This window comes from Bos indicus, chromosome 18 (genome assembly GCF_029378745.1).
Source record: "Bos indicus isolate NIAB-ARS_2022 breed Sahiwal x Tharparkar chromosome 18, NIAB-ARS_B.indTharparkar_mat_pri_1.0, whole genome shotgun sequence".
Lineage (NCBI taxonomy): Eukaryota > Metazoa > Chordata > Mammalia > Artiodactyla > Bovidae > Bos > Bos indicus.
In genome coordinates this window covers 40,569,223-40,582,799 of record NC_091777.1, presented here as the reverse complement: position 1 = coordinate 40,582,799, position 13,577 = coordinate 40,569,223, and the positions used below count along the sequence as shown (strand labels likewise).

General features: G+C 41.2%; 1 protein-coding gene across 1 annotated transcript in view; it reads right to left on the bottom strand.

Moving 5' to 3' along the window:
• HYDIN (HYDIN axonemal central pair apparatus protein) overlaps positions 1-13,577 on the bottom strand; it is a 345,392-nt gene that overhangs the window by 165,536 nt on the left and 166,279 nt on the right. Inside the window, 2 exon segments of the mRNA XM_070770879.1 lie at positions 9,313-9,465; positions 10,835-10,999. Of these exon segments, the coding sequence (XP_070626980.1) occupies positions 9,313-9,465; positions 10,835-10,999 (318 nt within the window).

Genomic DNA, 13,577 nt, shown 5'->3' with positions numbered 1-13,577 from the left:
ATGAGTTTTCTTTTTGATGAAGCTTATTAATCAATGTTTGGCATAAAACCAGGCAGCACAGTACATCCTAGAATCCAAGAACAAGTCACAATAAGATGCCTGCTGCTCAGGTATTGGACTGTCCTTATCAAAAGTCAGTCTCTAACCATGCTCACCTTGTGTCTCTTTGGTATTTGGCTCTTAGGGGTGTCCTTTGTTTTTAGGGAGGACTTGGTCTGTGTGACATTTTCTGTTATTAGATGGCAAATCTGACTAAAGGGGGAACCGATGAATGGTAATCTTGGCTATGGAGGACACTCTGTAACCCTTTTAAAGGTTCTGATGGTTACAAAGGAGGGTTCTAAAGGAAGAGAGACATTGTGGTTTGAGTCCCAGATCTGCCACTTGCCAGCTCTCACACATTGGGCACGTCACTTCACTGTGTCCAGCCTCAGTTATCCCACCTGTAGCTCATGATACTGATGACAACTTCTGCAAAGAGTTGATGATTAAATGAGGTGATGCACATACAACTCAGAACATTGTCTCACACATAGTAAATCCCTGTAAGTCACAGCTACTGTCATCATTTTACCAAGAGCTGAAATGCTCCACATGACATATAATTACGGGCTCAACAGTATTTCCCATGACATGTATTACCAAACTCATAAAACAAGGATAGATGCTAAGAAGCATTTAACATACAATACTCTTTTCAGAAGAGAAGCATCTCACAAGGGTTCACAGTAGGTGGACATCTAAGATGGCCCCCAAGATCTCCCTCTCCTGGTGTCCAGTTATCTTCTCCTAGTTATTCAATCAAACACCAATCTAGGCACTACTGTGAAAGGTCCTGACTCAGTTGATGTTAAGGAGGAGAGATTACCCTATTGGGCCTGACTTAATCAGGGGAGCCCTTAGAAGGGACTGGGTCTTCCTAATGAGATTCCAAGCAGGAGAGGGTCTGTAGGGGGCTCAACAGCTGACAGTGGTCCCTGACTGATAGCCAGCAAGAAAATGGGGCCTCAGTCATTCAACTGCAAGAAAAGAAACTCTGCCAAATCTGAGGGGGCCCAGAATGGATCTTTCCCTCGTCAAACCTCCAGAAGAGAATGCAGATCAGCCAGCAACTCCATCTCAGCCTTCTGAGATCCTAGGAGGAGGATCCAGCCAAGTCATGCCTGGATTTCTGACCCACGGAAACTGAGGTAATACATCTGTGTTGTATTAAGCCACTAAGTCTGTAGTAATTATTTACTTTCCAGTCCAGGTTCGATGCATGATACTGGATGCTTGGGGCTGGTGCACTGGGACGACCCCAAGGGATGGTGTGGGGAGGGAGGAGGGAGGAGGGTTCAGGATGGGGAGCACGTGTATATCTGTGGCAGATTCATTTTGATATTTGGCAAAACTAATACAAGTACGTAAAGTTTAAAAATAAAATAAAATTAAAAACAAACAAACAAACAAAAACTAATGCAGAGTTTCAAATATTTCTTCCTAAGATGATTAAAAAAAAAAAAAAAGCTTTCCTAAGGCTTCTACCAAAATTTCAGCAATAGTTGCCTCTGTTTCTTCTATGAATTGGGGCTAAAATGCTTCAGTCATTACAGTAGCTCATGAACAACACATACAGGTGGTTGGTATGCATATGTGCATATGATTGTGCAGAACACAAAAAGTTTTGATCTTTTGCATTTCAGAATTCCAGGCCCACTGGTGAGGAGTGTTAATCCCTGCTCCCTGAGGTTACACATATCTAAGGCTAACATTTGCTTTTTATTTGACAACAGGGCATTAGCACACCTCTTAGCCAACACTCAGGTCCCAAGGTAAAGCAGCCAGTGCTTTTATAAGTTACCCTATCGTGTATTTCATATTTTCCACAAAAGACAGAAGTGTTTGCACATGTCGTTTTATCAATAAATGAACGCACATACACTCAGGCAGACCTTCTATCCTGCAGAGCTAATGACTAGGAAGCTTGAAGTAAACAGCACTGTGCACTTGTCTCCAGAATGACTCGCTTGCCAGTTGAAACCTGCAGGAATTTCCTTCCACGGGATGACAGGACACAAATAACAACAGGAACCAAAGTGCAGAGTGAGGGATTTCTTTGGATTTATACCATTATCTCAGCAGATGATCAATTCTTTGTGGAACAAAACAATGAACAGTCACCGAGGCCTTTCTGTTTTTTTGTCCTCTAAATGGTATCTCTAGCCATATGGTTCTCTGCCCTGAAGTGAGTCACTTTGCTGCTTAAAATAATTAACTGAACGTTAGGAAATGAAATGCAAAAGAAATGATGACAGAGCTTTAGAAGAGAGGCACAGAGGGTCATGATTAAAAAAGAGGGCTTCAGAGTCACATGGAGACCGACAGGTCAACTGCAGACTCTGTCCATTTGTAGCCAGACGACTCTGTACTAATTTTTAATAAAATGGGTGCCAAGCACTTTGTCTAGCACAGAATAAATACTCAGTAACTGGTGGTTATTAGAAGGTTAGCATTCAAAATTTCATGTCCAGTCCACCTTCCTGTTTGTGTCCCACCCCCAGCCCCCAGACCAACCCAACTTGTTGACAGGAATGTCTTTCACAGACCTGATCCTGTGCCTCTCCTACTGGAGATTCTGGATGGCTCTCCAATGTCTGGACCAGTAGTGCTGACTTTTCCCCTCTTTGGGAAAACTATGGAATCTCTTCAAAGAAAAATGTGCGCATGCAAACACACACCTCCCACATACAAACATACTCTAAATACATACCCCAAACTTTATATATAATTTCCAGGGCTCAAGGACCTCCAAACATGGTGGATATTTGTCATCTTTTCTGTTTGAAACAAAGGCACTGTGTGCTAAGTCACTTCAGTCATGTTTGATTCTTTGCAACCCTATGGACTGCAGCCCACCAGGCTCCTCTGTCCATGGGATTCTCCAGGCAAGAACACTGGAGTGGGTTGCCATTCCGTCTTCCAGGGGATCTTCCTGACCCAGGGATTGAACTCAGATCTCCTGTATTTGCAGGCCATCTCAGCCACCAGGGAAGTCCAATTTGTTTGAAACAAAGGCAGCCTGCGATCAAGACTGGCACATCAGATAGGAGCCTCCGGTCTGGAGGATCTCTTTCAAATACTTTGTTAAGGAGCACTTCTGTAGGCTTACTTCCCAGGCGCTGTCAGTTTCCAACAGGCATCCTTGGCCTCAGCCACACTGGATCTCCCCAAAGGTGTGGTACACCATCACTGCATTTAACTGTGCTGCTCTTTGGAAATGTACACCCCATTTCCCTGTCCTCCTCCTCCTTACCCCTCAACTCTCCACTCGAATGTGCCCATCTATAAACATTTTTAATTTTGTGGGAGAATTAGCCACTTCCTATAGGCTTCCCTGATAGCTCAGTTGGTAAAAAAAATCTGCCTGCAATGCAGGAGACCCTGGTTCGATTCCTGGTTCGGGAAGATCCGCTGGAGAAGGGAAAGGCTACCCACTTCAGTATTCTGGCCTGGAGAATTCCATGGACTGTATAGTCCATGGGGTCACAAAGAGTCGAACATGACTGAGTGACTTTGACTTTACTCAATCACTAGCCACATCTTATGCTGTGCTTATATATAACACTGCACACTGTAATACTGTGTTGTTTTTGTGGTCATTTCTTTTTTTGAGATTGCAAATTCTTTGAAGAAAGAGATCATTCTTATGATCTTATGAACTAAGAGATCATTTTTATGTCTCTCCCTTCAGTGAGCACAATTAGTCCCAGGCATGCGGAAGATACTTAGAAATACTTGTTAGTCAACAAGTACGTGGAAAATGTTCAGTATCACCAGTAAGCCAAAGAAACACAAACTTAACTAGCAATATGTGTTTTTTTTTTCCCTCATCTGCCAGATTTAGCAAACAAAATGCCAGCAAGGGTCTGAGACAGGGTAACCTTCTTTAACACTGAGGGGGGTAGGATATAAACTGGTACAAATTTTCTAGGAGATAATTTCAAAAGACTTACCAAGACTTAGTTACATTCATGTCATTTGATCCAGCAATTGCATTTCTAGGAATTTAGTCTAAGGAAACAGCTAAAGATGGGAGCAGCAATTAGGATGTGAACATTGTTTACAGTGGTGAAAAGCTGGAAACCACCTATCGATAGGCGATTAGCTAAATCAACTGCGGTGAAGCCCAATGATGGAATAAAGTCAGTCACTGTAAATGATCTGTGTAGGAATATTCCTTAATAATTCATGTCAGAAACTGACTATACCACACTGTTGAATAAAAATAGCTGGTAATGAAGTAGTATTGATGGTGGGGGATAGGAATACACAGACAGACACACACAGTACAGTTTTGGAACATGTACACCAAAAGCTTAATGGTGGTTACTGGTAGGGTGCCATATGAGTGACTTTTTTTCTTTTATTAACTTCTGTTTGTTCTATAAGGATGCTAATTTGTGTAACAGGGAAAACACACTTTTGTTTCTTGAATAAATTACACATCCTAAAAGGATATGATTACCCTTCTCTTTAGGGCCCATTTAATTTTAACTCTGCTTGTTCTCCTTAGTTTCATTCCCAGTTTCTTTCTTTCTTAGAAGCTTTTTCTTGAAAAAATAAATAATGCATGTCCCAGTGCTGAATTCAAATGGATTCTAATGAGTCTCTCTCTCTCCTGCACAGGACCACTAGTTACCATTCCCAGAGGCAGCCATTGTTTTCAGTTTTCTGCCTGTCTTTTCAGAGAAACTTTATAAACAAAACTAAAAAATATACATATTTATATTTTTTCTTATATACTTTTTCTTGCATAAATGGTAGCATACTTCTACATACTGTCTTGCAGCATGATTTAAAATTTTAAATCTTATTTTTATGAGATATATGCATTACACAATTTTTGTGAAAAACAGAAGTCTCTTGCACCCCACCCCACCCTTATCAATCCCCCTGTTGCTCATTAATGATGGCAACCACTGTCAATTTTCAGCATTTTCTTTTGCTGTTCGCCTTCTCATCTATAATCTACTGTTACTTCTTACCTGGGCAGTTTGAGCCCTATCCATTTGCTTCTGTGGAAGGCAATGACAGCTTTTTTCCCTTTCCCTCTCTCTCTGAGTTTGTCTGTTTTACCAACTCGTCTACATTTTCATTTTGAGTAGCTCCTTCTGAACTTTCACTTCCACAGTTATCTATTCATCTGTATGTAATGCACAGTTAAACTCATCTACTGAGTTCCTAATTTCAATTGCATTTTTCAGGTTTTCAATTCCCATTTGTTCTCTTTTATACTTTCTAGATCTCTACCAAATTCTAAATTGTGCCTTTTATTTCCTTGAGTATATTAAGCATATTGTAGTTTTATGTTAATTTGTATCCTATGCTTGGTAATTTTAAAATTAACTGTTTGACATTGTATATGAAAACTGTAGAGATATTTTGAGGCTTAGAATCATGTTGTCATCTTCTGGTAAGAACATATATTTGCTTCTAGGAAAGATGTGGAAGGAACTAGGAATCCTGGAACTCCTTCATCCAAACAGAGATTATGAGGTCTGCATTAGGTCACTTTTGTTTCCAGAAAATAGCTTTTCCTAGTCGGAACCAAAAGTTTGAGAGTTTTACCAAGTTCATTTTTCTCCAGTTTTTATCTCTCTAGCCTGTCTTGATTCCAATGTTTATCTTCTTAGATCAATGAGTTTTCTGAAAGCTCCTTTTAGTTTTCAACCTCTTCTGGTACTATATAGAAAAGTGAAAGAAAGTGAAGTCACTCAGTCATGTCTGACTCTTTGAGACCCCATGGACTGTAGACCCCCAGGCTCCTCAGTCCATGGAAATTTTCCAGGCAAGAGTGCTGGAGTGGGTTGCCATTTCCTTCTCCAGGAGATCTTCCTGACCCAGGGATTGAACCCAGGTCTCCCAAATTGCAGGCAGGCGCTTTACTGTCTGAGCCACCAGGGAAACCAGAGCAGTCATAAATGCTGGGTTTAAATTCCTTAACTTCCTTTTCCTTCTGGGTTGTTGTCACTGGCATTGTTGCTCCATCATTCCCTTAAACTTGTGATTTTCCATATTGTGCCCAGATTTTCTCCCTGTTCTTAGAGGGAAGGAGTTTAGAATGACAGATTGACTGAAAGGGCTTGGTCACTGAGATGCTGAGAGTTCCTATTGGTCAAGCAACTGTCCTACTTCTTAATTTGCCCCTTTGCAGGGAGTAGGGGGTAGGGGGAAGTCTGTGAGAATTTTAAGGCCAGCAGAGTTTGACTATATGAGGGAATCAGGTTTCTGTAACTTACATATAGCTCTTATGATTACACAGCTCTTAAGATTACCAATAATCTTTTAAGGCTACAAGGAGGTATCTTTCAACAGGGACAATAATGTTCTTTCTGAAAATCACTGCCTTCTCAAGACTCAGTCAAAGGTGTTCAATCAAACACAAGACATAAAGATAGTTAAATAAAAGAACTAGGACTGCTCTGAGCACACAGATATGATTTACATGGTGCCAGGAAGCATCTGCACAAATACATGAATAAAATGCTCCGAGAATCAGAAAGCTAATGAACCTAAAATTTCTAAAGTAATTTATTTGCTAATAAATCTCTTTTCTTTGGTGTAGAAGAACACATATGGATTCATCAATAAAAATGTTTTATATTTTATAAGCTGGCTTCACTGTCAAAAATTACAGAAACAAATGAAGAGTAAGAAAAAAGGCAGTAATAGTGCTCCCATCTGATAGAGCACTGTACTATGTAGATCAGTTAAATTTGAAATCTTAAGGCTTCTCTGAGTGTGCCTTATTTCTTTTTCTTTCTTACCTAAGAAATAGAAAAAAATCTTAAGATATAGTGTCAAAAAAATAAAAAAGTCTTTCCATAAGCCATTTCACCTAGATCTTTTTGTCTGTCAACATTAATAATCAAAACTACCATCTATTGAATGCTGATGTTTATTTTTCACCAGGCTCTTTCTACATAGATTATCATGTTTAATCTTCTAGATGCCGTTATTAGTTCCACTGAAAGAGAAGGAACCAAAGCCTCAGAAAGATTAAACAATGTGCCCAGAATTAGCACACACAGACTTAGGGCTTGATTCCAGATGTGTCTGACTAGAACCCATACTGTTGATAGTACAGAATACTACTGCAGCTCTCAGATACTCAACCACTGTTTGCTGAGTGACTACTGTATCTAAGACCCTCAGATAAATGTTGCCCTTCTTTCCCAGACTCATTTCCATTTAATATCCTAACATTCCAGAGGAGGATTTTTTCCTTTCAAAGCATAAAACAATGCTGCATACAATTTCATCACAACCATTTAAAAAAAAATCCCAAATGCCATTCTACAGAGAGCTGTACCATGTTACAGATGCCTCTCCAGTCTCTTTCCTTTCACTTGTGACAGAGAAGATAAAATGGCACTGAGGAAGAATAGACTTGCTCCCCGATCAACTCCATCTGATCTTTATGTATGTGTGTCAGGATTTCATACCATTAACAAACCTTTACACCATGCTCCTTAATGCATCTGTCTTTTCTCATTACATAAAAGTGTGTTTCATTTTGTACTAGCTTATTATTGAGGATGACTGACTACTGTCAGTACACAAACAGGCAGAATAAATTCTTTAGTTTTTAATGACAATGACAGCCATCCCTTAAGAGTAACATGAGTTGGTTGGTGTCTTAGTTGATGTAGACTGCTATAACAGAATACTATACTGGGTGGTTTACAAACAACAGAAATTTATTTCTCACTGTTCTGGCTGGTAGTCTGAGATTAGAGTGTCAATATAGTCAGGTTCTGGTGTGAGGTCTCTTCCAGGTTGTAGACTGCCATTTTTTTCTTTGTATCCTTAAGTGATGGAGAGTGTGAGAGAGCTCTCTGGGGTTTCTTTTGTGAGGGCACTAATCTCATTCATGATGACTCTATCCTCATGACCTATTTACCTCACCAAAACTTCACCTCCTAATACCATCACACTGAGGGTTAGGATTTCAATACATGAATTGATGGTGGCAGGGGTTGGGGGGTGGCACAGGGCACAAACACTTAGTCCGCTGTCGTTCTGCTGATGGTGATGCTGGCGATGGGGAAGAAGTTATAGATTTGTATGGAGGAGGGAAAGTAGAACTTGAAATAAAAAAGCCACATTTGGTCCATATGAAGGAAATTTTGCCTTAATCTCCCTCTGTGGTGACAAGTATTAAGTGTATGCCTGAATAACAACTAATTAGCAAAAACAATTTGCTAAAGCTAATTAAGAGCTGGAATAGGCAGAATGAAGATGGAAAAGCTTATAAAGCATGCAGGAAACCAATATATTTTTCTTTTATTTTCTGGCAAGCTCTTTCACGACAAGGAAATCAAGCCTCCTTTCATTCTGGCTTGAGCTTATACTTGAATTAATCATATTTAATCAGTAGAGCTGTCACTCTAAATTCAGGGAAGGTGCTGACCCATCATGTAATCAATAGCTTTCCTTCTCCTAGAGTAGTTTATAATCAGTATAACCTGCTGGAATCTGTCTTATGAGTTTCACATTTAGTTATGCCAAAGTAAAAAAAGTCTCAAATGAGGGTCGGCATGAGGGGCTTACAGCTGTCTGCCAAGTACAAACCTTTGCTTCTGGAAGTCTCTTGACATCACTGCCATTGGTAGCCTCTTGTGACTGAAAGAGTCACTTGGTAGGCTTAGGGAGAGGGTGGTCCATTTTGGAATGGCTATGACTTTTACATGGTAAGAGAGAAGATGCCCATCTTGATAAATTAGGATGTTATCCTCTTATTTCCTTATTCCTGTGAGTTTATTCTATAGATTTTGTTCACAATTAAGGCTAAGACATAAGAACTCTGCTCTCTCATAAAGATACATTTTAGTGTCTGTTGTCGGTGCTCACTAGTAATATGTTAAACATTATAAAAATAGTTAAGAGGTTTGATTATAAATCAATGAGTTTAAGTGTTAAAACATGTCTTTTAGTTTAATACACAGAAAAAAGATAATACTTTGAAAAAATGAAAAGCCAGGCATAGTTATCTCCATGTCTTAGCAATTGTCAATAATGCTGCTATAAACATAGGCGTGAGTGTGTCTTTTTTAATTAGTGCTTTTTTTTTTTTAAGAGACATACCCAGGAGAGGGTTATAATAAAGAGGAATTAGGGATGAGAATAACACAGTTTAATGCAGTTGAACTATGTAAATCTCTGCTTCTGTAGATCATTTTCAAAGACATGCTGCTGAAATAAGGCCACTGTCCCCAAGATACAGGCAAAGCTGTGTTTTCGTCATGTGACAGCGCACACTCTACTCACCATGCGTGCCTTGAATAGTGCAGGGATGAAGGACTGGTTAGACAACTTGAGAACCCTGAGGGAGTCCTTCAGGACATAGATATTGCCAAAGTCAACTTGACTGGGATGTACATAGATAACTGGGCCTTCTCCGATGCTCTTTAAGTGACATACCTGCAGTCCATGCAAGAGAAAGAATACAGGGATGGCTGAAATGGTGGGCCTTTAAAATCAAATTGAAACGGAACCTTCTAAGCATCCCTTTATAAAAAGCAGGGACATAAAAGGTTGCTATTAGAATCGACAGTCCTTCTCCCTGATATTATGTAGTGAAAGGCCACAAGGATGGCCCCTCTGATCAGACCCGTGGATCTAGCATGGAATTCCTCCCTTAAAATAAAGCTTTGCTTCCCTGGGTCAGCCCAGAGCCATGCACCGATGGGAAACCAGAATGACAGTTCAGTATGTGCCACCAGAACTCCAGTCTCAGGAACACTGAGGGGTTAAGGACCAGCACTTCAGGGCTGGATGTGGCCGGACTGAGTCCCAGTCCTTTTGCTGTACTAGCAATATGACAAGGGTACCCACCATGCAAAGCTGTGCAGGTTGGGGACTGAAATTCGCCTTGCTCTCCTTCCTTTCTGCTATGCTCTCCGCCAGGCACTCTGTCTGCCCAAGGAAGGGGGTCTTTTTCTTTCATAAAATGTTTCCTGCTCAGCAAGGTACATCTGTGCTGCATCTGTGCAGGGCAGGTGTGTAGGCTAGCAGGTTACCTGGATGTGGCACCTTTCAGCTGGCCTGCCTTAATGACGCTGCTTTATGTCAGATGGCTTATCTACATGATCTTATATGGAAGAGATAAAAGCAAAACCCTAGTTTATTATACTCTCTAAGCAATCAGAATCACTTCAAACAAATGCATGTTGACACCACCCAGCTTCCAAGTAAATCTGATGGCTAGGAATTCATAGCCTATTGGGTAACTTCCTTCAAGATTCGTCCTTTGATTCAGCTCAAGCAGCAGACAGCTTTCCATGTCTCCCTTTTCTCAGGCTTGGAGTAACTAAGGTTCATCGGTGGTATAAGTCCAAGAATATAATAGGATATGCTGTAACATAAAGTTGTGTATACATATCCAATAACCTACAGGAAAAGATCTGGTGAGCAGTGGAGGAAATCAATCTCAGAGACCACATGTAGCAAGCTAGGGATACCTAGCTTTGTAGTAGGAACAATTGAGAAGGGGTGTGCTGGTCCTCTGTCCTCAGAGATTCTGGTTTCATGGGTCTGGAGAGGGGTCAGGTGTGTCTGTATGTGTGAGAAAAATCAATTGCTATAAAGCATCATTTTCAGATGTATCCACAAAACAGATTCCCAAAGTAACAGCCCTGGTATTTTACCACTGCAGAGAGAAAATGAAAGACTCTAGAAGACCAACAACTAGAGGATACGCAAATACAGTGAGTACCTTACAGGCAAAGGTTAGAATGTCCCCACAAGAAGCACGGCACTTAGAACTGCAATTCTGAAAACAGGCACTCACCATCGGGGGATCCTGGCTCCCAAAGGTGGAGATGTAAACTGTGGACCTGTATTCCCCAGGGACTTGGGTCTCCAGGGTCAGAGGTATGTGAACTGTGCTGTGCGGGGGGATGATCCCACAGGGCGTGGGACTAGACAGCAGCACAGCGGGCACATCCTGATACACCTAGTGGGGGAGAGAAGCTAGAAGGATAAGCAAGCCTCAGGTTCAGTATGAAACCAGTAGCACATGACATTATTTTGAAACAAGCATTGTCCTGAATCCACAGAGGGTCTTATAATGTACCCTTGTTAAAGCAAGTGAATGGGGATGACCACCTCAATTCAGCCAAAAGGAACTCTGGCTAAGAGAGGTGCACAAGCCCCAAATCCAAAGTGTGCGACCCAGAAAAGTGCAGAATCATCCACAATGTGAGTTAGCTCAGGACAACGGCTTCCCACGGCCAAATTCCTTGAACAGGCCTTTTGCACCTTCATGCTTTAATCCCCGTCCACTTCACCCCTGTACACTCCATCAGTAGAGGCCACTGGCATTTCCTGAACACGTGATACTGCTTTCACCTCCAACCTTTTGCAGTTGCCGTTACTCTTTCTGCAATGCCCGTACCCTCTGACCTGCCCCCAACTCATCCTGAAACCCCCAGGGGTGTCCGGGCCCTAAAGTCCAGGCACTTCCTTTGTTCTCAGGGAGCATCCCTCAGTCCCTTTCCTCAGCATGCACTATTAACATGTCCATCTTCTCCAAGGGCTATAAACGTCTTAAGCCATGACCTGGGCCTCTCTCCTCAATACCTGCCCACTTTCTGGCCCAAAACACATGCTCAGTATATGTTTTTTAAGTGGAAAAAACAGGTAGGTGAATGAATGAATGTTGTCCATTGTTTACTAGTGTGTGTTCTGCAGCACATTACTAAGTTTTTATGTAACACAAATAAAACTTTAAAAATCCCATGCTTGGGAGCCCACACCCAAGCCACTGCCTGGGCCACTCAGTCATCCACCTGGACACCGGAGCGGGCTGCCAGGCCACCACCGCAGTTGTTCAGGTTTGAAAGAAGCCACAACATACAACTCTAAGCCACAGACATACAAGAGGGACATTTCCTTAAACAAGAGTCACCCCTGAACGAGATCAAGCCTGAGCCTTTGGAGTGGGAGCACTGACTCCAAGACCCTAGACTACCAGAGAACTAACCCTAGGGGGTATCATATAGTGAGAATTTGTACAAAGGAAACCACCTGAATATAAGACCCAGCATCACTCAACTGCCAGTAGCACCCCCTGGGCAGGACACCTCATCCAAACAACAAAAATACAAACCCAATCAACAGCAGACAGGATCACCACCTCACTCAGCCTTGCCCATCAGAGGAAAAACAAACAAAAACTCAGCACAAATCTTACCCTATAAGAAGCTTACACAAACCACTGGACCAACCTTAGGAGGGCAGAACCAAAAGGAAGAAAGAATTCAACCTTGAAGCCTGGAAAAAGGAGACCTCAAACACAATAAGTTTAAAAAAATAATGAAAAGGCAGAGAAATGCTACACAAATGAAGGAACAAATTAGAAACACAGATGTCCAAATAAATGAAGAGGAACTAGGCAAACTATCTGAAAAAGAATTCAGAATAATGATAGTAAAGTGATCAAAAACCTTGAAAACAAAATGGAGAAAGTGCAAGAAACAATTAACAAAGACCTAGAAGAATTAAAGAATAAACATGCAGAGACAAACAACACAATTACTGAAATTAAAAATACTCTCAGTTCAGTTCAGTTCAGTTCAGTCACTCAGTCGTGTCATACTCTAGAAGGAATCAATAGCAGAATATCTGAAGCAGAAGAACAAATCAGTAAGCTGGAAGATAAAATGGTGGAAATAACTTCTGAAGAGCAGAATAAAGTAAAAAGAATGAAAACAACTGAGGGCAGGCTCAGAGACCTCTGGGACAACATCAAATGCACCAACACTTGAATTATAGGGGGTCCCAGAAGAAGAAGAGAACAAGAAAGGATATAAGAAATTTTGAAGAGATTATAGTTGAAAATTTCCCCAAAATGAAAAAGGAAATAGTCAATCAATTCCAACAGGCACAAAGAGTCCCATACAGGATAAACCCAAGGAGAAACATGCCAAGCCACATACTAATCAAACTGCTGCTGCTGCTAAGTCACTTCAGTCGTGTCTGACTCTGTGTGACTCCATAGACAGCAGCCCACCAGGCTCCCCCATCCCTGGGATTCTCCAGGCAAGAACACTGGAGTGGGTTGCCACTTCCTTCTCCAATGTGTGAAAGTAAAGACTGAAAGTGAAGTCACTCAGTCGTGTCCGACTCTTAGCGACCCCATGGACTGCAGCCTACCAGGCTCCTAGTCAAACTAACAAAGACTAAACACAAAGAAAGGATGTTAAAAGAAGCAAGGAGAAGCAACAAGTAACATACAAGGGAAACTCCATACGTTTAACAGCTGATCTTTCAGCAGAAACTCTGCAGACCAGAAGGGAATGGCAGGATATATTTAAAGTACTCAAAGGGAAAAATCTACAACCAAGATTACTGTATCCAGGAAGGATCTCATTCAAAACTGAGGGAGAAATCAAAAGCTTTTCAGACAAGCAGTACCACCAAACCAGCTTTACAACAAATGTTAAAGGGACTTATATAGTCAAGAGATACAAGAGAAGAAAAAAGATCTACAAAATCAACCCTAAACATTTAAGAAAATGGCAATAGGAATA